The sequence below is a fragment of the Stylophora pistillata genome, chromosome 6, assembly GCF_964205215.1.
Source record: "Stylophora pistillata chromosome 6, jaStyPist1.2, whole genome shotgun sequence".
Taxonomy (NCBI): domain Eukaryota; kingdom Metazoa; phylum Cnidaria; class Anthozoa; order Scleractinia; family Pocilloporidae; genus Stylophora; species Stylophora pistillata.
In genome coordinates, this window is record NC_142524.1 from 24,938,802 (window position 1) to 24,966,216 (window position 27,415).

The following is a 27,415-nucleotide window of genomic DNA, read 5'->3' on the forward strand; positions in this document are numbered from 1 at the left end:
GAGCAATATTAACCCATTGACCCTTAACTGACTAGCATCTAATTTCTCCTTACAATATCAGCCCTGAATCACACATTAAAGTCACGAGAATAAAGGAAATGATCACCAACTAAAGAAGCTCTTGATTGTTGAACAAATTCTCCTTGTCAGCACCTCAGGAAATGTATAGAGAACAGTATGGAGAATATGCATACTGATGTGTTGGGGTGTAAAGAGTTATAATGATAAAGTATTTGTCAACCACTGTCAGTGATAACTAACTTAATATATTAAACAATTCAAATATAAAACACCAAATGGATGAATTAAAATTCTCTCTGGACAAATAGATCAGTCAGTTTGTTTGAACACTTTCCTTTCCTGAGCTAGCAATTAAAACACTTCAAATGAACATTGGAAGAGCTACAGTAAACGCTGATCAAAGAGTGCATACAAAATGGTGTCAAGGTAGGAGGGGGCTAGGAGCATGCAAAGTAAGGGGATTTTTCTTTTCTCTTTCTCTGTTCACCTGTCTTTGTGAGGTTTTTTCTTTTTTTTTTTTCTTTTTTTCACAGCCTGCCCATTGTTGGTTATTTGCATCAATTTAAAATCAAATTCAATAAAGCAAAATAGCAACAAACAATATTAGTAGATACAATGTTTATTTGTTGGTTAATTGCCACAACTTTACTTCGTGCATAGAGAAGTATTACCAACCTCACTTCATGTTTTTATGAGAAGCTAGACTATTCCACCATACATTTAAGTTATTATTACAAACCCAAACACCATTAGATACGTAACTTTCAACATGTTTGCATAATTAAGCCATCAGATTTAAATAAGAATTGGAACCTCCAGTTTTATTGGTAGCCCTCACCTCCTCCATGGCTAAAATATTAAATAAGAACCTCTCATAATGATTACACCACCCCTTCCCTAGAACAAACATCAGTCAATTAATCTATCAATCAATAAAAAAAAAAAAATAGATATAAAAGTATAGTGTAGATTTTCTTTCCATTTCTTCCAGGGGAAAAATATTGAGCGTATCAGGTGGTTTTCAGTCAGTGAGATGCATATGAAATCTGGAAATGTGACCCAAACAAACAAACAAACAAACAAACAAAAAACAGTTCTGAAAAAAAGAGGTGAAAGAAGACTTATTGTCTGAGTTAATAAATACAACAACATGCTATACCATAAACCTTTCAGCACAGATATGTGTTCCAACTGAAAGATAAAATCAGGTGAAAAGCTTTCAACAATTTTGGCTTACTTAAGAAAAAGGACAGACTTTGTCATACCCCCAAATCTGACACACAATAATGCTACACTTTACCTTAACTTGCAAAATTATACAATAAGTAACCTTATAATTTACCACAATTTATTCTTTATTGAGATTGTACGTGGCAATTATTCTGAAACCATGACAGCATCTCCAATCCTTATAACTCCAACTGCATTGCCCACAGGGGCAACAAGAACTCCAAACAGAGGGGCATTCCCTTGTCTTGGGTCTCTGTCTTCAGGGAGCCTTATTCTGAAAATAAATTAAAAAAGGTGCATTTGTTAGCAAAATGACATGCATTCTCAGGCATCAGCTCATCAAAAAGGAGTTGAGTAAAAAAGTAAACAATCCAAAGCAATGATTTCTTCTTTTTAATTAAGTTTTGTACCCTAACCACAGTATGCAATGCCTGCACTGTTCTCAATACATTTTCTAAGGTGCTGACAAGGAGAATTTGTTTAACAATCAAGAGCTTGTTTTAGTCAGTGGTCATTTCCTTTATTCATGTGACCTTCATGTAAGATTCAGAAGTGGTCCTATAGGTAGAAATTGGCTGCTAGTCACCCTTACAGAATAAAGGGTTAAGAAAGGACATGATAATTCTTGTACACTATATACAACAAAATAAAAATCTTCCAATGCCAAGGTCTCAATCTATTTTCATCTAACAGTAATTCTCCCGATTGTCTACTATACATTTCTCATAATTTTATTGCTGAGAGTTTGGTTTTGGATCAACAATAATCCCCTGGTTGATGTTTTCCTGTCTTCTTATCAATGAAGGTATCTGAACAAATATAACACCTACCCATCCCTCCCCTAACCTATGTTAAGCTTAATAGGGGAGGGGTACGTAGGTGGACAGTTACTTAGATACTTACATTGATCCATTGATATAATAACTGTATTGAAATTGGAGGGAGAAATAATGTCTTGATCACTCTTAGGATTGACAATAGGTTTGAGGAATTTAGTTATAACATATCAATTTATTCTCCTTGTCTCAAAATTAAAAAGGAAAACCTCAGATCTTTAAAATTGACCAGAGAAATTCTAAATGAGTAGCTGGAAAGTATCCAGTTCTCTGATGCCTAGAGGTCATTATTCCCTGCCAGATTGTGGTCACAAGCCATTGTCAAAAAGGGCTCCGTCAAAATAACACTACATCATACTATAACACAACAACCACAAAGTAAAATTTTGCCTTTTGATCAATCAGTTAATAATGAAAATCAATTTTATCTTCAATGGGTTTTCACCGCTTATTACTTGAAGTAAGAATGCATTCATTCTCGTATTGTGGGATAAGGTTTGGAATCTTGCGAAGTGATCTGACAATATGAACTTCTGCCAATTCAATTAATAATAAAAACAATTACCTCCTTAAAGTGGCCAAAGGTTCATCTCCTTCTTTTTCGCCTGTGTCAGGATTCACTGTTGTTAACAGACACCTAAATATAAACAATTTCAGAAAATGGACACTACAAATAGCGAGTAACTTAAAATTGAAAGATGAAAATCCAGCTGCACAAACTTTTCAGCCAGCAGTCAAACTAACTGCAATTTATTATATAATTATAGAATTTAATATGCAACCATTACTACAAAGCAAGTATTAAATAAAATGCTAATTTGGAAAAATGAAGCCTGAAAAATTAGGCTAGCATAATTTATGTGAGCTTATAAGAGGTTCCTCTACTAAAAACATGGCCCTTAAAGGGCATATCTGACAATAAAAGTAAAAGACCTGTATAGATTGGCATACTGCAATGGACCTGCAATGAAATTCTAGGTCTGGCTTCAGATGTGGGCTGAGTTACTTGTTGGCTGATATCATTGCTACAGTGGAACCCAGATACAATGATCCTCAATATAACAATATTCCTAGTACAACGATAAATATGCTATGTCCCAGCAAAAGTTACAGTAAAATGTATGGGACAGAACCCCATCTCGGCATAACGATAACTCGATACAGTGATCTAAATCCACTTGGCTCCAGCGAAGGGCTAATGCTCGAAATATCAGCTTCTGTAATTGTTATGGTGGCCAATTTGCCATTTCAACTTTGTTGATATATCCAAATTATTTTGTTACTCCCACCGACGCAGCCCCAAACAGTTTCTTTCAAAACTATCAGCCTTAATTCCACTGCTCCCTTGGCATATCGTTATATCGGGGTTCCACTGTATCTTGGTTAGAGTTTCTCTCCCAATTCATCCATTTTCTTCCCTTAACCCTAGCCTTTAACTCACAAGATCTGATTGTTAATTCTCCCCTCTAGCTGCTACATGTTTCCTTGCAAGTGTAGTTACGAGAATCAGTTAGATTAAGAACAGCTTGTAACTGATAAGTTTGAGTATTCTCATCACCTGTTTGCTGGATAATGTATGGATATTATAAGGAAAAATTACATGTTAATCTCTACTGAGAAATAAAGAGTTGACAGGGTTTCAATAACTTTTTCCATATATAAGTGGCTGCCAAAAGTGCACTAGGTGGCTTGCCTGTGTCATATCCTGTGTCACTTACATGGAGATGTTACCATTGATAGTACATCTTGTCTTTCCTACATGACGTTGTAGATCCTGGATGGGATTGGCAAAATCCTGCCTAAATCCCACCAATCCCACCTGGGATCCCGGGTGGGATGTGAAAATCTTGCATTTAAGGTGGGATCGCAGGTGGGATCATCTTTTAATCCCAAGCAAGAATGGCAGAATCCCTACCTTGGGTTACGGGATCCTGCCATTCCCACCCGGGATACCGGGTGAGATTGATGGGATCCCACATTTAAGGCGGGATCCCAGGTGGGATAATCTTTGATTCCCAGGCAGGAATGGCAGGATCCCGCCTTGAGTAGTGGGATCCCGCCATTCCCACCCGGGATCCCAGGTGGGATCCCAGATTTCAGGCGGGATCCCAGGTGGGATCATCTTTGATTCCCAGGCAGGAATGGCAGGATCCTGCCTTAGGTGGTGGGATCCCACCATTCCCACCCAGAATCCCGGGTGGGATTGATGGGATCCCACATTTAAGGCGGGATACCAGGTGGGATCATCTTTGATTCCCAGGTGGGAATGGCGGGATCCCGGGTGACTTTTTACCTGGGTTACCACCATATATAAATACGGGAACTTTGCACGTGTGAATGTGATAGTTTATTCTCAGAATATAATAAACAACTCATGGTCTTGAAGTGCTCTGTTGTAAGCTCATATATATATATATATATATATATCGACGGTCCCAACAACCTGCGAAAGGGGTCATAAAGCAAAACCCTACAAGAAAGCCTCCTCACAAGCTAAACAGATGACAAAAGAGGTCTTACGATACAGGCTCAGTAGAGACTGTTGATAACCAGCCTTAATTTAAACCCCTGCCCTGACTAAAACTAACTTGTTTTTTTCAATGTATTTTATGACTGACTTAATTACCTTCCACAGCGTTTCAGGAATCTAAATTCAACATCGCCAACTTTTATTATCTTAGCTGCCCACTTGTCCTATAAAAAAGAGAGAGAAGATAAAACTATGATAATAATAATGGAAGCCTAATCAATTTTAATACAACAGTGTAGAATGGATTGATATAAATTATTTTCATTAGCCGTTCATCCGTTCATCCGTTCAACCTAATCCATTCGAAAATTGTTATTAGCTGTTCCTCCATTCACAGTATCTGTTTCGAACGGCTTGCCTAGCTGTTTGTTACCCGTTCGCTTGCCGTTCCGTTCACTGTTCAATTGGCTACCATTCAGAACGTTTTCGCGTGAGAGGTCACATATATATACTGACCTCATCAAAAGCCCTCATGCCCTCAACCACAACATTAGGACGGAATCTTTCCATTGTCACGGGAGATGAAAGTTCTTCGTTCACCGCTTCTAATGAGGCCTCTGTTGCAATCATGTATGGAGCAAAATCTCCAAATGCTGACTGGATTAAACAACAAATGAGATATAGGAAGAAAAGTTTAGAAAAAAGTCTTAAATTGCTTTTAGTTATAAATGATCCAGCAACATCCTCTGTCACTAAATGATGACTCTTCAGTAGAGTTTAAATATTGTATTTTCACGCTACTGTACATCTTACATGAACTAAAAATGAATGTTTGTGTTGCATAGTTTTGCAATGATTTCAATTATTGGCCTTGCCTTTTTCCTTCTTTGTTCAAAATGTAAGTCTATTAGATGGTTTTGGATTTCTGAGAGAATCGCATCAGTCCAAACCAGTATACCATACCGGTCTATACATAATTTTATGAATAATCCAGGGATATTTCTAATTAAAAGAAACTGTGGGGCTGTATCGTTGGAGTTTATATCAACTGGGGTAATTTTTGTTTCATAAACGGAGTTGACAATGAAAGCTGACCACCATGAAGAGTTTCAAAGCTGACATTTATAGCATTTGCCCTCTGTGATTCACTCTGATGCAGGGCTAACCCTTGAAATGTCAGCTTTGAAACACTTTATGATGGTCAGTTTAAATCATCAGCTCAGTTGGTAAAACCAAAATTTAACCTGGCCTATACCCAGCTTCTCCTTTTTGTTTTATTACATTTACCTTGTCATCTGGTAGAGCAACATCACCCCACTTGTCATCTTCACAAATCACTCTTGGTTTGGAAAGTTTATACATCTTGTATCCAGGTTTATTTAAAAAATTGGAGATCCACTCTGCTGCTTCATCGCCACAATAGAGACCTTCTCCATAAATCCTCCAAACCCTGGAATTTAAAACAAAACAAAAAAAAAATGAATAAATATAAGGGCACAAAAAGAAATATGAAATCATATTAAACCCACTTTTCTACTATATATTTTCCAAACTAAGGAGAATCTGCAAAATCCACTAAAATTAAAATGTACTAAATTCTCATGGAAAACCCCATGTAACTTTTCAAAGTTTTAAAAAAATTACTAAAACAAACTAAAACTTAAAAAAAAAAAAAAAAATAGTAGACAGGTTTGTATACAATACAAACAAATTCTTTCCTTGATTAAATTGCATACTTGCATAAGCTGAATTACACACAGGGTTGTCATCAAAAACTTGTAGGCAATTGAAACCCACCAGCTGTCAGACCATTTTGTGCTGGTTACTTCGTGAATTATGGTGAAAGACAGAATATGAGTAAAAAAACTTTTCGAAAATAGGTCCCAGTATATATATACATGTTGCAGGTAAAAATTAAATTCAGGTAAAAAAATTTTAACCTAGGTTGAATTTCAATTTCCTTTGTCTCCGAGCCCTATTTATTCACAATTAGGGCTTGGAGACAAAGAGAATTGAAATTCAACCTTGGTTAAATTTTTTTTACCTGCAACATATACACTAGGGGAGCTTGCCCCCAGACCACCTTTGAAGGGCATGTTCCAGGGCAACACACTATGCTTGCATAGATCATAAACCCACTACATTTTTCTTATGAAAGCCCTGTACACAAGAACCATGTTTTACTTTATCTTCTTGTATTCCTGTTTATCTGCAGGTACTTGTAATTCTATGTCCATTTTCAAGGTTTCCATTCCAGGGGCATCAAGACAAAGATATTTTCCATCTTCAAAGCGAGGAACAATCAGGGCTAGCTTTGGATCTTTACGCTGGGATACGAAGGTATCATTGGCATCCACTAGAATCCAACGCCTGTTGAAAATAATGTCAATTTGTAAAAATTTACGCCAGATCTGAATCCTCTAGCCTTAAGTTAAGGCCCCAAACCAAAACCCTCCCTGACAAGCTGATGCTTTTGCCTGCCTAAATCTTACTCTTGTGAAACAAACCAACTTTATAACACTGATGATGAAATAAGATTGGTCAATTATCTTTAGAAGGCAAAGTCATGGAAATTAAGGGCAGTGTGGTTCAAATTGTTTTCAATATTTCAACCTTTCATACTCTTGAATCTGTATAAATATTGTCATACTGTTCTCTACGTATTTCCAATGGTACATTCAAAAAGTGAATTTGTTTTGACAAGTGTCTTTGATAGTCATCATTTCCTTCATTCTCATGGCCTTGATGTTGGATTTAGCAGTGACAATGCTAGGAGAAACTAGAATCTAGAATCTGTCGCTCTTTTCTCGCAGAAAAAGTGTACTTCTTATAAATTGACAGAAGCATTTGAATGTCAATATGGATTCTGGGGAGACATTAATGCTCCCTAACAAATCATTTTCATTAACTCCAAACTTTACTAATTCATCAGGAAGTTGAAATGCAGTGCATTGTGTATTTGCAATTTCAATTCCTTTTTTTGCCAGTTTGTGCAGTTTATAGCAATTAGGTATAGTTTAGGTAGTTTTGTGGTTTTGGATCTCTGTTAAGCTCTTTGTGAGGTAAAAACAATAATTCAATCTTATGTTATGCAGGCCTTAACCCATGCTCTTCATCTGATGCATGTAATACCCATACTTCAACACAAGCTTAACTGTGACAAGTCATACGAAAATACGAGGGGGGGGGAGAGGTTTTTCACACGTACAGCATTAAGTGTTTTTACTTCATGACCAGTAAAAATACCAAACTAGAACCCTGTGAGCAGTGAATTTCTTTTTTTTTTTTTGCCATATGTAAACCTTCAAGTTGTTTGTCCGATTTTTCGTGATGCGTTCTTTCTACTTTTTGATGTGCGTGAGACGTGTGCAAGGCTCCCCCTTTAACCCTCTTTTAATGACCTTTGGTATGGCGGGTTAAATTAGCACGACTTTATTTACTTAGCTCTCATCTTTACCAAAAATACTTTTTTAGAGGCGTTCGATCGTTGAACGCTGAAAACTGTCGGGGAAAACCAAGTTATCAGAATCGATTTATCGCCTTCTTTTAGTAGTGGAGTAAGGAGTATAGCTAGTAATTTGCTCTAGTTCATGAGGCTACCAAATCGCCCTCCGATTCTGGCAGCTACATGCATACAGACTAAAAAGGAGCCTTTCCCCAGCAATTTCAATGCATTTTCGTTTACTGCCTCATGCTTAAAACAAGTTGATGGTAAAATCTCTCCAGTCTAACCTGTCGTACTCCATTCCTTCTTTGAAACACTTCACATCATCCACAGGAATTCCTTTGCAAGATTTCACGGGATAAATGATCAGGCTACAAACCCGCCCCACTTCTTGATAACGCCGTCTTTTCTCCTTACTCTGCCACCATAATGCAGCAAAACTCACCAAAACGACGGCGGGTAAGGCCATCAGCAGACATTTTGAGTACGAAATCGGCGCCATTTTTTCAGGATTTCGACTGACTTTGTAACCGAACCTTTGCCAGCCCAACCACCGAACTCGCCCCTTTCCGCACCCCGCCCCGCACAAAAAAGGCACTGCGGAGGGCTGGGAGAGGTTCGAAGACTGGATTCGAGAAAACGGCAGAAAAAATCGAACCAAGGCGTTCAAGATTTCAAATCCGAGAAAGAGGAGTGTGAGATAGGGTGGAGGGGGAGTAAAAAGTGGGAAATGCCGAAGGGAAGGGGGGAAGATGACAGGTGAGGGTTAGTAGAGGGTAGAAGGTAGAAAGCAAATGAAAAGTAGGCTAAGATGAGGGTAAGTAGGCTAAGATTACCGGAGGGGTGGGAGAGTAGAGGGGTGGGTTAACAGGGAAATTTATGTTACAGCATCATAGATGCAAATGCATTTCAATAATAAGTATTTCAATCTTTATTCTGCTACAAAGAGCTGTGTATTTTTGATGGTGTATGCCATGGTATTTTAAAATTTCCATATTGAGTCTACACTACAATGTAATTGATACTGTGATTACATCTAAACTCATAAAAGTGTTTTGTAAACACCAACTCTCTCTATAAGTATATTGACAATAACACCTAACTATAGTATTGAGAAGTTAATAAATAAAAGCAGGCCTTGCCAGCTCAGCTGGCAGTCTTTTTATTGACATGAAGCAGTTCTAAGGTCAATGTTTAGATATCAAGGCGCAGCTGAGTGAGTTAGCAACAAATTTTGACCACTGCAATGATGAATATCATTTTGATGAGAGTACAGACCATGCTAAACCACTGTCAATTTGTTTTTTTACCACAATAGAGACATCAAATGTCGAATGTCTGTACTCTGATTGCCAACAGGTAAGGGCCCATCAGATTTCAACATTACAACCAATTATGGTGAAAATATCATATTATGATCCTTGCAGGTAATTAAATCATGTTTTTACCAGTGGATGGATGAGATAACAAATTGTGACAAATTGGTCTTCACATGCCACTGCAGAGAAAGAAGTCTGAAGAAGTTCAAGCTTCCACAGAGAATAACCCTTTGCCTCCCTCATACAAGTAGGGTGCTACTACCACCTGAGCTTTTGTACAGAGCCACATGTTGAGAGCATGGCACATTTAAGTGAGTTCTGTGATCACCAGAAGAATCTAATCACCAAATAGTAAACATGAAATATAATTATTCTTGCATTATATTACCACAAACTATTTTCTAAATTAGCATTAAGGGAACTAGGCTGTCAGTGCCTCTTAATTTTCCAGTCATGTAGAGACCATCACCCGGTCTCCCAATTTTACAACCCCCATCTTATCTCCATCAAGAGCAAACTGTACTCCAAAAAGAGGAGCTCTTCCCTGCCTTGGATCTCTGTCCTCAGGGAGCCTTATCCTGTGAAAAGTCAAAGATCATTAATTACTGATAGTTGTCCCTCTTCTGATCCACACACATAACACTTTTCTGCAATTGCTAAAATTGCCACTTGTCTGCAAGGATTGTGGCTTTATCAGAAACTTAACACTGTCTCAGTAGTAGTAGTCTAAGTTGTACCTAAGAAAGCTGCCATCAATATTTAATTATTATGCGATCAGTCCATGGCTGATGACCTCCACCTGAAAAGGTCTTTTTTTTTTGCAATATGAAATTGACCTGGTAAAACCAACCTCGTTCCCAGGTCTCTCATCTTCCCCCTCCCTGGAGCGAGAGAGGAGAGACCTTGGAGCAAGAGAGGAGAGACCCTCTTGCTCCAGGGGGTAGGAGGATGAGAGACCCTTTGAACAAGGTTGCTGGTGAAACAAGCCATTTCAAAAATCAACTTAGGAAAAAAACTCATTTTTCCCAACTGTAACCACTAAGTATTTTTCCAATGCATCTAAAAGAAACTTACCTATAAATACAATATTAAACACATTTCTAAGTGACTGAAATTTTCACTGACATTTTCTAACCATAGTGATTCATAATACTTGTGTAACAGCAGTCCAAAAAATACTGAGGAATAACATTAAAATAATACATGTACATGTATTAACAAGTAAGATATTACCTTTGCAGAGTAGCCAGAGGTTCATCTCCTTCCTTTTCTCCTGTTGCAGGGTTTATGGTTGTCAATGAACACCTTGGAAAATACAGTAAACACCCGCATAATTTATAAGAACACATGATTTTGGAGGCCAGGTTGATCAGGTTCTTATTTAGCGGGTGCTTAGTGAAAAATCAGCCTGAAGGTGTTCTTAAATTGTTCTTCAATTTTGTTGTTGAAATTCATGCGCATTTGAGCATATCCACATGGAGTTTGCGCACCACAAATGCTGTATTATTATTACTATTATTAATTCAGAACTGTAACAATGCAAAAAAATTGCTTGAGATTAAATTAGCATATTTAATGGCAAAGAAAATTAATAAATATCGTGACATTATTGTAGCAATTACCCTGCAAAAGAAAATCAGCCTTATTACTAGTTAACTAGTAAACAAAACAAGAAAATACATCTAACATGAAGGGCATGTTAATGTCTTACCCATTTTATAAGAACAATTTATATTTCCAGGCTGATTTTGTTCTTATAAATATGGTGCTTTATTTGCAAAATTTCTGTTCTTAATCCATGTGTTCTTATATGCGTGTGTTTACTGTAATCATATATTTTTTTTTCTTTTTCAGAGTTAAACCAAATCAGTGAGCTGTAGAAATATAGGGTTACATAAGACTGAAACTCTCAGAATCTCCTGACCAGGAGTTTATGGATTAACCCTCAACTCCCTGAAGAGATTAACATGTAGCTTCTCCCTATAATATCCATACACTATCCAGCAAACAGGTAATGAGAATACCCACACTTATCAGACAGAAACTTTTATCCTTAAATCAATGTAGCACCAAATTCTCCTAACAAATTACAATGGAATGTGTAGCAGCCTGAGGGGAGAATTCAAAATTAGATCTTGGGTGTTAAATGATTGAAACAACTTCTTTGACACATCACTTGTAAACTCACCTTCCACAGTTCTTCAGAAATCTGAACTCCACGTCCCCTATCTTAATTATCTTTTTTGACCACTTATCCTGTGGAAAGAAAGAGAGTCTGTCCGTGGCTTACTTTTTAATACATTTACCATGTTCACTCAATTAAGCACCCAACCTTGTATAAGTGCACGTGTACATTGAATAAGTGCCCACCCTATTGGTTGGGAAATTTAAGAAGCACCCAGCCTGAAATAAGTACCACCCCCACCTTTTCTCCCTCTCTACCCTCTGCCCCCCTTAAAAACAAAAAAAAAAACAAAACAAAACAAAACAAAAAAAGAAGAGTAACTGAAGTGCATGAGGGGATTATTGTTCCTTTTCTTGTTTACAATCACAAAATTCACTGTCCATAGTACATCTTTAAGTTCTTTTTATTATACTATTCATTGTTTTTTTGCAAAATAAAGTCACTACTTGTTCAGGGATTTCATTAACTTCGGAAGAAGGTGTATATTAGGACATAGGTAGGTAGAAGACGGTAATCGAGGCAGATTTTTCACCAGACTTTCTCTTCTGTCCATTCAACACGGCGCACAGCAAACCGATCGTGTTATTGATTGAATTGTTAGAACTTGTTACAAAAATCACCTAACAACCAAAAAGGAGACAAAATAAAAAAAAAAAAGACACCTTTATGGATGACTGCCTTTACAATTATATTGAACATTTCCCAAAGAACACACAAAAACCAGTGGGGTGGAATGGCCATAGTAGCCGGCTCCATTGTGGAGAGTAGCTGCCAGAATTCGCCGGTTGCTGGCTTTTAATGAAATCCCTGCTTGTTGAAAATGGTGTGCACAAGTTTTATAAGCACCCACCTAAAATACACACCCACTCTTGAGGTCTATAAATTTAACAAGCACCCAGAAGAGTACTTAATCAAATAAATATGGTAGTTAGCATTTTATTTAATTACCCTTACAAGAAATATGAGCAGGAATACAGACCTCATCATATGCCTTCAGACCACCAACCACAACATTTGGACGGAATCTTTCCATAGTAACTGGTGATGGAAGTTCTCCATTCAAAGCCACCAAAGATTGTTCAGATGTAATCATGTAAGGAGAAAAATTTCCAAATGACGCCTTGGTTAAAAAAAAAGGAGGAGAAAACAAAATAAGGCCTGGAATAAATCACCAAACTTCTCACCATTCCAAAATTCTTTCATGTTTGCATAAAATAATTAGATAAAAATGATTGAGGGGATAAAAGTTTAATTTCTTCCACACACACTGATCCAATACCCTGACTGAGCTCTCCGGATGACATAATTCCATAATGGATATAAGTCAAACCAAAACAACATTCTGCTCTTAAGTCTTATTGCCTTGTGACCTTCAAAGCTTACTAATAAACTTTATTCTGACTGGTAGTTCTGTAGCTTGAAGTGGCAAGGAGTATTGTTACCATTTCCTTCACATCAACAGGATAACCCGTGCTATAATTCAGTCCATCCCAGTGTGCCCAAGAGTTTGTTAGTACCATTTATTACACGACTCGGGCAGTCAGAGGGCCAATAACTAAAATCAACCAATCAAAATGATCTATTGCCAGTCAATATTCTCTCAGTATTGGACCGGGCACTGTCCCGAATGGTCCCGCACTTGTGTCCCTTTGAACTTCAGTCGTATAATAAATCTCTCATTAACCAAGTTTGCTCGGGACCGTACTGGAAGAATATCGGTGCTCGGTCCGTACTGTCAAGACCTCGGGCCATTATTCTCCGAGTATGGCCCTAGCGCTTGGTTAATAAGATATAAAATTATATATTTACTTACACCCTTGGATGGATAGACAAGAGTAACATGTCTTGCTCTTAGCAAAGAGCATAATTATCATAATAACTGTACTGGGGCTATTATTGACCTCTCAAACTCAATTCCAGTGCACTAGCCACTGAAGAACATAGAAGAAGAATATGCTAAAATAATGAAGAGCCTACTTCAGACTATAAAGGTTTTTAGCTAGAGAATTCTGACTCTAGAGACTACCAGGTTTTAAATCAAGGGTTTGACACATCACATAATTTTAATATTACCTTGTCATCTGGCAAAGCGACATCACCCCACTTTTTATCCTCACAGATTAATTTAGGCCATGAGAGTTTATACAGCTTGCATCCAGGTCTCTTCAAATAATTTGAGAACCATTCCGCAGCTTCATCTCCAACATACTGACCTTCTCCGTAAACCCTGTACACCCTGAAAAAATACAGAAATGCCTCTCAGTATAAAGGATGGCTCTTATACAACCTACAAGGACACCATATTTGGGCCTCTTCTAACAGGGTAATTAGTATACATTATCTGCCAACCTCTGGGAACCTGAAATCTGGAGAGACAATCAATTTTTGGACCATGTCCCTTTTCTCAGTCTCTAGTTTTTATTCTTGATTACTCCATGCCAGTTTCCGCCCCCCCCCCCCAAAAAAAAAAAAAAAAAAAAACATTTTTTCATACTCAGTCCAAAAACAAACAAAATGTCAGAATTATAAATTTATCAACAGTGCAATCCTTGGTTGGTCTCTGTTAGTGTTAACTGGTTTTGAGAACAAAGAAGCATTTGTGCTAATAACTGTGATGACCATCCTATTATTTACCATAGTAATGACATTCAACTTAAGCTACAAGATGGCCTATAAGGACATGCCAGATAACTTACAGTATCCTCTTCAACTCCTGCTTATCTTCTGATAACTCTGCGTCCAGTTTCAAGGTTTTCATTCCAGGGGCATCAAGGCAGAGATATTTCCCATCCTCAAAATGAGGAACAACCAAAGCTAGCTTTGGATCTACGCACTGAGAAATAAAAGTATCATTCTTATCCACAAGAATCCAACGCCTGCCAAAAAAAACAATGATATTAAATCAATGTATGTGACAGTCACAGTCAAATGACATCCATCACCGTTGATCATAAGGATGTGTCCTCAGAGCTAGGGAAGAAAAGGGGAACCAGGGTAAATGGGTAGTCAAGAAAAAATATCAACCCATTTGATAGCCTAACTCTATATCATGAGACAAACTACAAAACATTTCGTTCAATCTACAAAGCCATGATGAACAACAACACTTTCTATAATCATAGAAAAGGTGCTTCACAAAAAAACAATATGTAATATGATATCGTGCAGTGGCACCATTTGGGGTGGGGTGGGGAGTAGGATTCCCATGCAACTTTTAAGTAAGAGCATATACCATTGCTCTGCTTCTTCAGCTACGTCTCTGTGGAAGTATGTCCCAAACACCCGAAAGATGCCACGATTTTTGACCTGCGTTTAAGACCCGCCAATTTTTTCGATCCCCCCCGGCCGGAATGACCATATGCAAATATCACTTGGTGTGCATGTATGGCACCTTAATTTCTTTGGCTAAATTCAGAAAAAGAAAAAACAAAAGGCGAAAAAAAGATCAACCATGATAGTCACCAAGCTGATAAGGTCTTTTTCTCCTTGAAATATTCCACATACTTGTAACTTCTGGAAAGACGTGCCAAACTCACGCGAACACATAAACACACACAACCCAAACCCTAACCTAGTTCTGGGCTCCTCTATTCCTTGTGAGCTGTTTCAATGCTCGTTTCGATTATTTTTATTCAAACGTTTCCGTTTCTTTGGCTATTTTTTCTTTTTGTCTTATCTTTGGACAAAAGCTAGGCCATGTTTACCTATCATATTCCATTCCTTCTTTGAAGCACTTCGCATTATCTACGCGAATTCCTTTGCAAGATTTCACCGGATAAATGATCAGGCTAGAAACACGACCCACTTCTGTGTAAGACCTTTCTCTCTCTTTCCGTTGCCACCATAATGCTGCAATACCCGCCAAGGCCACCACAGGTACAGAGATCAACAAATACTTAGAGAAAGCCGCCATTTTTTCATTTCTGACTTTCAGCTTAGTAACCAAGCCTAATTTCCCAAAACAATCATGGCGTCGGACGTGTCTCTAGAACCAGAAGCAAAGAAAGCGAGATTGAATAATACGTCTGAAGAATTACTTGGTAAGAACTCCTAACAAGGAAAATCAGAAATATATCCCCTTTTATTTTACACTGATTGGTTTCTATTTTGATCTCTTAAGAAAAGATCAAAGAAGAAGCAACATTTCCTCGACCTGTTCTTGCAGACGAGTACACGCGCGATTTTGAAACAGGTATGAAGCGAAACTGCTCTCAATTCTGTGCTTCATTGGCTTTATTAACTAAACTCATGCATTTTGAATTTTCAGTGCAAGTTTACGCAGCTGATGTAAAGGACAAAACACAAACATCGCAACTGATTAGGTAAAAAAAAAATTATAGTGATAAAAAACATGAGTGCCCGGTTTGCGTACTGAATTTTCGATTTCTTGCGACTTTTCTCTACTGTTTCATGTTTCAGAGTTTTAAATGAGATTTTGCCTTTAAAGGAGTTGAGGCATTTAAGACGAGTGCGTTGCTGCAAAATCAATGACGACGGTAAGTAATGACTCGGTAATGTAGCGCCTGTAAAATTCCACTCACTTTAAAATATAATTAAATTAAGATTTCAAATTGATTTTGATTTTTTATCACTCAAAATGTTTCCTACGCTTGTGAAAATTACCGAAAGAGTCATTGATAAAAAAACGGCCGTATTGATTCTATGTGGGAAATACACCATGTACGCGGTAGGTATTTATACTATAAATTTCCTCCTGTACAGTATGTGATCTCCCATATGGTCTAGCGGTTAGGATTCCTGGTTTTCACCCAGGCGGCCCGGGTTCGACTCCCGGTATGGGAACACGATTTCCTTTTCTTTTTTTTTTCTTCGTTTCACTTCCAGTGATACTCTCACGTTTATATAGTTCTTCTATTCTATATATCCATTATTATTATTTTTAATTTTATAATGACGGTTACGTTTTTTAATAAATGTTTTGTCTAATTTCAGAATCACTTCTTCAAATAATCTTATGTGTAAGGAGTGAAAAAGAGGCAGACAATTCATTTACTCAACTTATAGAACAAAATAAAACAGCAGCAAAATCTCTAGGACGACCCTTTGTGGTTGATGTGGCAAAACATCCTCCTTTGACTAGAGAACAGTTTAACCAAGCATCTATTTTCTGGCCAGTCAATTTTCATGAGGACAAATAGTAAGTTAAAATTACAGAATGACTCTTCAATACCACCAGGGAATACATTTTGAAGCAAAATATGTCTATATTGTAGAATTGTACATTTGTGATTGAGTTTATTTGGTAATTTTTAAGTTACATAATTTAAGACCATGCAAGTTTACTATCTTTGAGTTTGTTGATAACCCTTTACACCTGGAAACACTATGCATATTCTCCATGCTGTTCTATACATACAAAGAGAACATTTTTTAACAATCAAGGGCTTCTTTAGATGTGATCATGTCCTTCATTTTCTTGACCGTTATGTATAATTCAGCAGTGATTAGGGAATATATTAATTGTGTACTGTAAATCCTCAAGCAAGGCCCCTGGGGGGGGGGGGGGGAGGGGGGCTTATTTATTTCAGGTATGTTGAGGGAATGGCTTATTTAAGGGGGAGGGGGGGGCTTATTTATTTAACCCAATGTTAATTACCAGGATACGATAAATTATGATGTACTGTATTTATTCAAAAATTGTTCTCATTTTACATTTTTTCATTTACCAAATTGGCAGAGTCAAAATCCTCCTTAAAGTCTGGTGAGTTGTATGATTAAATTACATTACTTGAACGTATTAATCATACTTACTGACACGGAGTGTTATTTTGAATTTTTTTAGGGGGAGGGGTGGGGGGGCTTAACAAATTTGATCCCAAGAGGGAGACCTATTAGAGGAGGTGGCTTATTAGAGGGGAGCTTAATAGAGGATTTACGGTATGAGGCACTCTTAGTGTACAGCTTTGGGTTAGGAAAATATCTCCATATAAACTGCATGTAGCACTCTAATCTCTTCATTTAACCAGAAAATTTTTTTGTAGTGTTTCAAGGGTATTAAGAGGGGAACTATTTGACAAAGATGAAGTGTCGTTGATTGAAAAGTTCATGAGAATGGCAATAGCAGAAGCAAAGAACATGAGATCTAGAAAGGTAGGATGATGAAAGTAAAGATTTCCTTCCATTACATTTAATATGTCAATAGCTCAGCATAGAGTCAATGGATTTGTTCACCTACCACAGGGGTGTAGCCAGCTTATAGTCCTGTAGGCCCAGGCCTACAATTTTTTTCTGCCTGCTCAACTTTTATAATACAAGTTACAAATTCTGCAACAAAAATTGAACTTTCTTAGGGTACTGTGAGGCCTATAACAATAAAAAAGCTGGCTTCTCCCCAGCCTTCCCATCTTACATTCAGTTTCCTGTTCACATACCCACTCATTCTAGAAATTATATTTTTTGTGCTCATGGGGTTTGTGAATTTCAGAGAAATTCTGAAACATTGGCTAGTATTAGAGTGGAAATGTGTAAGCTTTCCATTTTATTATCTCCTAAAAAAAATAAAAACTGTGCATCTTTTTATTTGCAGTTTCCCATTGGAGCTGTGATTGTTGATCCACAGAAGAACCACCCCATAGCTGCGTGTCATGACTTAAGATGTGCAGGACACCCACTCCAACATGCTGTCATGGTGTGCCTGGATCTAGTAGCACATAGTCAGTCATCAGGTGCCTGGAAGCTTAACTGCCAAGAGGTGAATGGAGCATGGGCATTGAAAGACAAAGGTTCACAGTCACAGCAAAGAGCTTGTTGTTGTGGCAGATTTTATTCCAAAGACTGCAGCTCAGTGAAGAAAGAGTCATTTGATGAAAGATTTACTCATTGTAGGGAGCCATGCAATTTGCTAAAAGATACTGACAACAAATGCAAGTCAATGCCTTATCTTTGCACTGGATATGATCTCTATGTCACAAGGGAACCTTGTTCTATGTAAGTATCTTTAACACTTTTAAGTAATATTTATTTCCATAAGGTCGTAGTAGTAGCAAGTAGGATAAATATTGTAAGAAATATACAACATTTTGTAGAAATATACAACTAAAAAAAGTTGTATATTTCTAAAAAGTTGTATTATTTTTTAAGAAATATACAACTAAAAAAAGTTGTATATTTCTTACAACATTTTTTCATAGAAAGTCAAATACAAATCATAGTAGAGGACTCGAAGTTTATCTTTGTATCTCTCTTTTGTGAAATACATTACCGTAAAATGAATATCATACACCTTATTCCAAAATGGCTGCCGCCTGGCAAAAAATGTGGTGAGTTGCGAGTTGATGGTGAATTTTTTTTATTAATTAAGAGCCAAAAAAATACATTGCTTGATATTATATTGTCTAAAACAACCTATTTCAGGTATACTAATTGTACTTAAAGCACACCTTGTTGCATGAACTTGGGAATTTTGTGAAAATTTAGTGGCATAGAATTGTGAGTTATTTGACTCTGACTGTCATGAGTGACCAACAGAGAATTTCTCCTTACAATATCAATACAATATCAAGCAGACAAGTGACGAGAATAAAGAAAAATATCAGTTAGGGGATTATTAGTTGATCCAATACTAAATTCTCTGACCAAAATTTACAAGAATATGGCAGAGAATATGAAAAATTTCCAATGGGATCGTGGGAGTTAGTCGGTTAAACTTAGATGTTTCTGTTTCTGTCTTGTTATTCAAGCCACAATTTCTTAGAATCATTTTTTTTTATTTCCCTCTAAGGTGTGCAATGGCTTTGGTGCACTCAAGAATCAGACGAGTTTTCTATGGCTGTAGTGACAATATAACTGGTGCTTTAGGCAGTAGATATAAGATTCATACTCAAACTGGACTTAACCATCATTATGAGGTGTTCTGTGGTGTGCTGGAAGATGACTGTAGAACTTTGTTTGAGAGAACTCCTTAATACAAAATTAGTCAAGTGCAAGTGACAGAAGCTCTAATCGTGCAACTCCTAAAGAAATCAAGGTAAAAAATTGCCTTAACATTTTCTGCTCCATGAATAAAGGGGGAAAGTTTCTAAAGAAACTGTAGTGCTGTGTCGGTGGGGGTAACAAGGTAATTTGGTTACACAACTAAGTTGAAATTTTAAATTGGCCACCGTAAAGAGTTAAAAAGCTGATGTTTGGAGCATTAGCCCCTCATCAGGGTGATTTTTTAATTGTAACATTTTTTTAATTATAACATATCATTCGCTCTAATGAAGGGCTAACGCTCAAAACGTCAGCTTCTTAACTCTTTACAGTGGCCAATTGACAATTTCAACTTTGTTGATATAACCAAATTTTCTGCACTATGTTGAGTTTGAAGAAAGTTATCACTTCCATGATGTTATCTGCCCTCAGCCCATTAACAAATAGTCTTGCAGTGAGATTAACATTTTAAATTTTACAGTACATGTCGCCTGCACAAGAGACTGCTCTTTTCTTTATATTTCCTTTTTAATCTATTTCCAAGAAATGAGTTTTTTTTTTAATTATAACATATCAAATAAACGATTCCTCGAGCAGGAAAGCAGTGTAAAATTATGAAGGTGATGTTGTACAAATAAGATTATGTTGTATTAAATTGTCAAAATTGAACTAAGAATTTATTGTCTAGTAGAAATACTATTGAAAAGTGTCCTATTCTCTGTGTATGATAAGTTTTTAAAAAGAAGTAGGAAGAAGTAGAAAAAATCCATACTCCTCGGACATCTTGCTGCTAAACAAATAGGGTACCTGGCCTATATTCGCAGCTTTAAATACTTTCGAGTATGAATTATTGATTATGTCAATATCGGACAAAGGCCATTGAATGGAATTGGAAATAATGTGACGTCATGCATTCCGTGTCTCCACGACGTTACACAGCAGTTTATCGGGCAGTGTAAGATAATTTGCCCAGTACAAGGCTCTTAATCTTCTTGTAAACGATTCAAGAGATATTGTAAAGAGTCTCAGTCACTTAGTGAACTTGTGGGGTATTATCAAGCGCCTTTTTGGGGTGAAACTTTTTTATATTTTCAACGAAAATATGTACAAGAACTACGCGTTGGCCATTTTAGCGGCAATGACCGTTGTGATATCTCTGTGGATGTCGCACACGAGCGCTGTTCCTTTGAATGGAACCGAAGTTGCAGGGAATTCTTCATCTTTGAACACGACGTCTAGAAACAGTAACTCTTCACTGCAGAATTCAACAGCTGCCAACTCGACGACTACGTGTAATGCCACAATCTCCAACTGCACGACGCAGAATTCTACTGTGCAGGGCAACGGAACTGTGGTTCATGTCCAAGTTAATTTGACAAATATCTGCGAGTCAAATAGAACAAAAAGTCTCCTTATATGCAACGGCACCGCGTTAAATCTCACAAAACACTGCGAGGTTGCTAAAACTGGTAACTTATCGTTTGTCTGCAGAAATGGAAGTGTCATAAATAGTTCCTCTATCGCTACATCAAACAACACAATTAATTCTGGAAATCGCACAATCGAAAATGCAACTTATTCGGTTAACGCAACAGCAGCGACGCCATCAATTCAGTCTCCAAATGCGACTGTAACAAATGCATCGCTGGTTAATGGCACCTCTTCGCAAAATGCTACAGAAGGGAGTGCAATCACAAATTCAAGCTCGATCTCTGTTAATGCTTCCACAAATGCTACCGTTGCTACACCGTCAACAACAAACGCAACTGAATCTCCGACAACCAAGGTACAAGAAGGAAACGAAATATCGAGTACAGCGACTCAGCAATCCACAACGAAATCAACAACTACCACAACTACAGTGCAGTCCACCACTCCGAGTACTACAACGGAAGAGACAACTACCGAAAAATCCACTACTCCAAGTACCACAGCGAAAGAGACAACTACCGTCAAATCAACCACTCCAAGTACTACAGCTAAAGAGACAACGACGGAGAAATCGCCAGCATCTGTCACCACTCAGGAAGCCTCTTCTTCAAGCGCGAAGGAAACTACAACAAAAGAGAAGACGACTCAGACCACCACAACGAAGGAAACAGTGAAGACAGTCCAGACCACCACAACAACACAAGAATCCTTGCAGAAAAAAACTTCTACGAAAGATGATCAAACACATTCTCGTGAGTTTTTAATTTTCTTTTTAATTGTGGGGTTGTTAATTAAAAGAGAAACGTTTCAAGAACCAGATCTTTCAAAATTTACGATAAAAAAAAATAATTCCCAAAGTAACTGCTGTCAAATATAGTTGATGGTTAAAATTTAGGTTTAGAATATTGAAGTTTGTTTGACAGCTTGTTAGACACCTGCAACTCATTTTGCATTTACAAGCAAGGTTTCTGCATGACTTTTTACAATGGTAATCTACTGCCAAAGCAAACAATTTTCCTTGTGATGTTGAGTTGCACGGCATTTGCTATAGAATACAGATATCAATGATATTAGCATCAATATCAGTAAAAGGTAGTCACAAGTTGACGTGTAGGAATATAGAAAATGTGGTTTTGGAGACATTTTAAACCATTGGTTACTCTGAAGTTCAGTTTCACAATAACCAGACAAACACTCGTAAGATATAACAGTTGAATTCATTGCAAATAGATTTACATGTATGCACTGAATACAGGAATTTATTATCCAACTGTGCTTTGTAGAATTGAAATAAAGTGTGAGATGAATACAAATATCACATGATATTTATACTCCAGAAACATCCATGAAATTTGCCCATACTGAAATAACAATTTGGCTTGTTGGAAAATAAATCTTTTATTAGATGTTTTGTTGTGTAGTATCACTGATTATTTTTACTCATTGTTTATATTTTGACTTGCCCTGGGGGCTTGTCAAAATACAGCACAACTCATAAAAATACTCAGCGCTACTACACAGCAAAACATCTAGTAAGATCCATATACACACTACATTTCCACCTTTGAGTGAAAAACAGTGCATGTTGCTACCGAAATGCTAGCCCTAACAGACAAGTTGATAGTAATTCATAAGGAGTCTGATACACATACATTTGGTTGCTACCATCACAAGTCCATGAAATTGGTTTGAATGAATTTTCTTGACACTGTCAGCTGTCCAAACTTATGTACCAAACAGATGATGATTAAAATGGTGATGATAATAATTACTGCAAATGACAACAATTATTCAAAAGTAATTATGTTTCCTGTGATATTATTCACAATAATTGATGGACGAAATAAAAATAATGAATTTGGTTGTTTTGTAAATAGCTCATTAAAGTGCACTACTGTCAATTGCAGTGATAAAATATTGATAGAAAGTTCAATAGTTCATTTTCTATTTCAGCCAGTCCTATAAAGAACTAATTTGGTCACTCTAACAATTGAACATGAGTCGGTTGCATACAAGAATGGTTCTAATGAGTTTCTGCACAGACACATTGGTGACTTTTTAGTATAGTTATACTCTTTTGTTTTGTTTCTTTTTAAATGTTAACTGTAACCATAGTATTTTCTTCAATTATTTTTTTTTTATCTCAGAATCACTAATAAAATTGTCTTTTTTTTTCTTTCTTTCAGTGCCATCTCCTTTGGATGACGAAAAGGTATTTTCAATGATAAATTCCTGTGTAATATTCAGTATTTTATGTTGTTAAATATTCAATCACCCTAGGCAATAGTAATAGAAGTTGTTGCATTCTTTTTCCTCATACTTTAGTTTGACACAGTATTTTAAGCAGCTTCTAAAACTCACTAATCATTTTGAATAATTTTTCCACAGAGTGTTCAATTTTTCTACGTAAATGTGCTCACCCCAATTGGTGCAGGAGCTTGCGCAGCACTTGTGATTGCATTCCTGGTTGTGCTGTGCAGATGCTGCCGCAGAAGAAAATTAAAGAAAGTGCGCTACTTTGGAAAGGTAATTTAACTCTTTACTAAGTTTTTAATGGGTCTCAACATGTTAGTTTTGCCCTAAGCTCCTCTCAAAGCATAGGCTATCAATGATCTCCCTTCTCTGCCTTGTCCTGTCTTGGGTTAGCCATTCAAGTGAGGTCCAGGTGTGTCCAAAATTCTTCATCCCAGCCCAAACATCTCACAGCCAGGTGTTTTTAGGGCATTTCAAGGTGGAATCCTTTGTTATTTATCCCTTTTTTTTCACAGGATGCTGTTTTAAATTACTGTTGTCTTAAAGTAATAAAGCACTGGGAATCTGTGATTGACTATCATCCCATTTAGAGAAGGGAGTAAGCTGGGAGATATTTAAGCATTTGGAGCTCGCATAAAAAACAATTGGAGAACAACTTGGTCCCAGAGATTGGGGCCCAGTTGTTGAAAGGCTAATTAGTGCTGACACTTGATTAAAATCAAATCCAGGTTTCTTTATGCCTTTTTGAAATAGTTTTCTCTTTTCTTTTTAGAGCATCCAGTAATCAAACTGTAAACAGAAAGAGTTGTACTGAATTTTCTTTTAAAAGTTTTCGGAGTGAAAATCGGATCTAACACTAATCCTGGGTTATCTTAACTCAGCTTTGAACAAGCCAGCCCAGTCATGCAAGACTAGCAATATATCAACATGATTGTCTTGCTGGTTATAGTTTAGTTTTATCATTCCCAGGTTTCTTTCTCTCAAAATGACAAATAGGTATACATCGGCGAAACAGGAAGACGACTAGGTGACCGATTCCGAGAACACCTTCGTGACGAAGAAAGGAATGAAAAGGACGCATCAAAACTAGTCGCTAGACACTTAAATCTGCCTAATCATTCTAAACAGCATATGACAGTCTGTGGTCTTTCCTTACATTTAGATAGCTCGGAAAGCCGCAAAACTCTGGAACAAAAGTTTATCTTTCAAATCGGCACTCTTATCCTTTAGGTATCAATGAACGCATTTCATTTTACTGATTCATTCGTTTTTCTCGTCACCATGTTCCCACCAATAGCGTAGCTCCACTTTCTGCATATAAACACACCCATAACCCCCAACTCCTCCATTCGCTCTGACGAAGGGCGAAAGCACGAAACGTCAGGTTTTTAACTCTTTACGGTGGCCAATTTACAATTTCTGCCTAGTCGATAAAATCAAATTACCTTGTTACCCCCACCGACGCAGCACCACAGTTTCTTAAGAAACTTACCCCCTTCATTCATTAATCATCTGATAATAATTCTTGTGTGCGAGGAGAAATGAGAATCTGCCAGAATTAGCTAAATTGGCTTTTTTGTTTATATTTTTGTAGGCCCCAGGACACGTAAACATGGATGAGTTAAATTTGCTTTCACATTCCAGCGACGAAGAGTGATTAAGTTCTCTTTGGTCCCTCTCCATAGTTCTCGTCTATTTTGGAAAATCCACTTTCACAGATTGAAATGTAGAACAAACCAAGGTTCAGCTCGACCATACAATTTGTATAATGAACACGCAACGGATGTAAATGGTTTTTTCACTACAATGTTTTCAAGAAGGAGTTAAAATGATGGGGAGTTTATGATGAACTGTAAGCCTGGAAACCCTCTCAGACCATCAAAGCTTACCCAGAATTGTTAAAGTTATGAGTTAAATGATACATTGTACGGGTGGAAACCTCAGGAGGTTGATAAAGTGGAAGTCAGTGATTCTTGCCAGCCTTTCTGGACAGGGACAGTTTGGATTGGACTAAAGAATCTTACGTTAACTTATTGCTCGTCAACAGATTCACAGTAACGTGTACCGATAATGCGGGCTCATATTGCATGATGTCAGGGGTACACGAACACTCATAATTGAGCCAGTATGTTTTTATACTGAAGTAGCTGGACATTAATTGTCAATCAACCACCACCTATTTAAAATAAGTTTTGTAAATGATTATGAAATAATTTAACCGTTAAAGCTCTCTTTTTGAACGTTTATTTAATTTGCCAGCAGTTTAAACCGAAATGATAGTGATGATGACGTGAAAGGTTTTAATGTAGTGATCCAGTTCATCAAAAGGTATGCATGTTTGATAATTTTATTCTTACTGGTTGAATTGTATCTGACTGTAAAATGACCATATTTGAAATAATTGATATTAATTTAATCATTGATCTCGATTTAAGGGTCGATTTACCTGAAAATTCCAAGGCGTGTTAATTTATGCACAACTACTGCACCTTTTCCTGAACCGAGCGAAATAGCTAACAGCTCGCTAGTAGCGGCGGAGTGGAAAAGCGGAGGTCTAAGTGGCTCGGGTTTGTTACGCAACTTGAACCAAACCTCTCTCGGTTTTTCACTCGTCCGCCGCTTTTCACCGTCACACCATTAACAAAACCCTTCAACAATTAAAGTCAAGAATGAAAAAGATAAAAGAATATGAAAATTCAAACAGTCTCGCAAAGATTCAGGTCTGTGCGATGTGTCATGCGGGAGATATTCGAAGGAATGTTTTACCCAAATTTTTAAGACTTTGTATTGATACGCCATATGGCGGCCGGAAGCATAAAAAAGAGATAGGTAATCAAGTTTTTCCTTAAAAAAGCTTGTATTCGTCTTCTGAGAGCTTATAAACTTCTACAGAAGTACTCATTTTCATACAAGGACTGTTATCATGATCTACATTGCGAAATCTCAGCGGATAAGTCGCTGTTTAACCCATTGACGTCCAGTGCGCCCGTATGCGCCCATGGGGACCCACACCCTTTCTACACCCTGTGACGTCATCACTTTTAGCCCTAGAGCATGAATTCGAGCACCTACTTGAACAGGTTGAAAATATCTTACAGACGATACCAGAATGAGCGCAATTGAGTGGAGGAGATTGGAGAAATAGCCAAAAAACCGTGTCACTTTGACCTGAAAATCTGCACGAAAATCGTGTTTCACTACCCACCTACCTTTCCGAGCATGTGCTTTGAAAATAATGAGTAGTTTCTGAAAAATCTCTACACCAAAATGAAGCCTACTCAATTTCCAGCAAGTGAGGAGAAACTTTAGGCAAGGAGAGGGGAAAAAAAGGGCAGGAGAAAGAGAGAAAAGTAGAAGTCGTAAGTGGGGCATGACGAAATTTTGCTCTCTGCGCGTGCCCGAGATTTTCAGGCCGCCATTTTGCATTTGGATCGAAGGGCCGTCGAGTGCACGAGCTGTCAAGCGGTTTTTGGTAAGTTTGAGCTTTTAAAACCACAACAGTGACCCGAAATCTGCTCGACTAGCTTCAAAACACAGTTTTCCACAAAAGCTGCGGCCATTAATGGGTTAACAAAGAAGCAAGTTTTTCTCGGAAAAATCCACTTTTTGGCATTAAGCAATCAACTAGGTTAGGGTAATGTAAAATCAGGTGAAAAAGTTAGGGTTAGGGTATCTTTTAGGGTTAGGGTTAAGCCCCGTCTACACGAGCAATTTTTATGTGGCAAATTTTATTTGCCCGTGTAGATGGCTCGACAAATACTTGTTCTTAATTTGCGCCAGTAATAATTTTGCACAGCGTAGAAAAAAAGGAAGATGGCGAAAGTCATAAGACGTGCCAGACGAGTTGCAGCTTTAGGTGCGTTTGTCACATTTTATGTGGCGCCTCGTCTACACGGACAATTTTTTATGTGGCAATTTTTATTTGGCACATAAAAACTAACACGCCAGCTATTCAGCAAATGCAGTTGTCATATAAAAATTGGTCATTTTTCATCATCCACACGGGCAAATAAAAATTGCTACTTAACCACTGCCACTTAAAAATTGCCATATAAAAATTTCTTGTGTAGACGGGACTTTAACCTACGTAACGTCATTCTCGGCCGCTATTTCAATATCGTGTCCCGTAAAAGCCTAGAAAATCAAACTTTATCACAAGACAAAAAACCCTATCAGACCGATTGTTAGTAAAAAGATAAGTCTTCAGCTGTTCTAACAACTAACTCAACTAAAATCTCAAAGAGATTGTTAATTCCCTTTTTTTTTAATTTTGACGACGTCACGTCAAAACCA

At 37.4% G+C, this 27,415-nt stretch overlaps 4 protein-coding genes and 1 non-coding gene across 7 annotated transcripts; 3 read left to right on the forward strand and 2 right to left on the reverse strand.

Annotated features, from left to right (window-relative positions):
* Positions 1-624: 624 nt before the first annotated feature.
* LOC111344694 (mitochondrial amidoxime reducing component 2) lies at positions 625-8,540 on the reverse strand. 3 transcript variants are annotated; one of them, XM_022951937.2, is made up of 8 exons: positions 8,290-8,538; positions 6,742-6,927; positions 5,845-6,007; positions 5,074-5,214; positions 4,714-4,781; positions 2,653-2,724; positions 1,364-1,525; positions 625-1,212 (listed from the first exon to the last, which is right to left on the reverse strand). In XM_022951937.2, the coding sequence occupies exons 1-7, from the start codon at positions 8,502-8,504 to the stop codon at positions 1,399-1,401; spliced, it is 972 nt and encodes a 323-aa protein (XP_022807672.1). In that variant the 5' UTR covers positions 8,505-8,538; the 3' UTR covers positions 625-1,212; positions 1,364-1,398. The 3 variants fall into 3 exon arrangements, with proteins under 3 accessions (XP_022807672.1, XP_022807670.1, XP_022807673.1); XM_022951935.2 differs by having other exon boundaries at positions 625-1,525; positions 8,290-8,537; XM_022951938.2 differs by lacking the exons at positions 625-1,212; positions 1,364-1,525 and having other exon boundaries at positions 2,653-3,861; positions 8,290-8,540.
* A 378-nt stretch (positions 8,541-8,918) lies between these two features.
* On the reverse strand, positions 8,919-15,432 carry LOC111344695 (mitochondrial amidoxime reducing component 2). The gene is made up of 7 exons (XM_022951939.2): positions 15,211-15,432; positions 14,203-14,382; positions 13,580-13,742; positions 12,486-12,626; positions 11,510-11,577; positions 10,555-10,626; positions 8,919-9,899 (listed from the first exon to the last, which is right to left on the reverse strand). Exons 1-7 carry the CDS (start codon positions 15,417-15,419, stop codon positions 9,773-9,775), a joined length of 960 nt encoding a protein of 319 aa, XP_022807674.2. The 5' UTR covers positions 15,420-15,432; the 3' UTR covers positions 8,919-9,772.
* Positions 15,433-15,465: 33 nt separating this feature from the next.
* LOC111344708 (tRNA-specific adenosine-34 deaminase regulatory subunit adat3) lies at positions 15,466-20,107 on the forward strand. The gene is made up of 8 exons (XM_022951957.2): positions 15,466-15,546; positions 15,627-15,698; positions 15,774-15,828; positions 15,926-16,002; positions 16,460-16,664; positions 17,509-17,617; positions 18,054-18,454; positions 19,248-20,107. The coding sequence occupies exons 1-8, from the start codon at positions 15,474-15,476 to the stop codon at positions 19,429-19,431; spliced, it is 1,176 nt and encodes a 391-aa protein (XP_022807692.2). The 5' UTR covers positions 15,466-15,473; the 3' UTR covers positions 19,432-20,107.
* Trnae-uuc (transfer RNA glutamic acid (anticodon UUC)) lies at positions 16,238-16,309 on the forward strand. Its single transcript has one exon. It is a non-coding gene; the product is annotated as a tRNA-Glu (tRNA).
* A 193-nt stretch (positions 20,108-20,300) lies between the features above and the next one.
* On the forward strand, positions 20,301-25,551 carry LOC111344707 (uncharacterized). The gene is made up of 4 exons (XM_088725285.1): positions 20,301-21,621; positions 23,056-23,081; positions 23,258-23,395; positions 24,717-25,551. Exons 1-4 carry the CDS (start codon positions 20,541-20,543, stop codon positions 24,777-24,779), a joined length of 1,308 nt encoding a protein of 435 aa, XP_088581411.1. The 5' UTR covers positions 20,301-20,540; the 3' UTR covers positions 24,780-25,551.
* Positions 25,552-27,415: the final 1,864 nt, after the last annotated feature.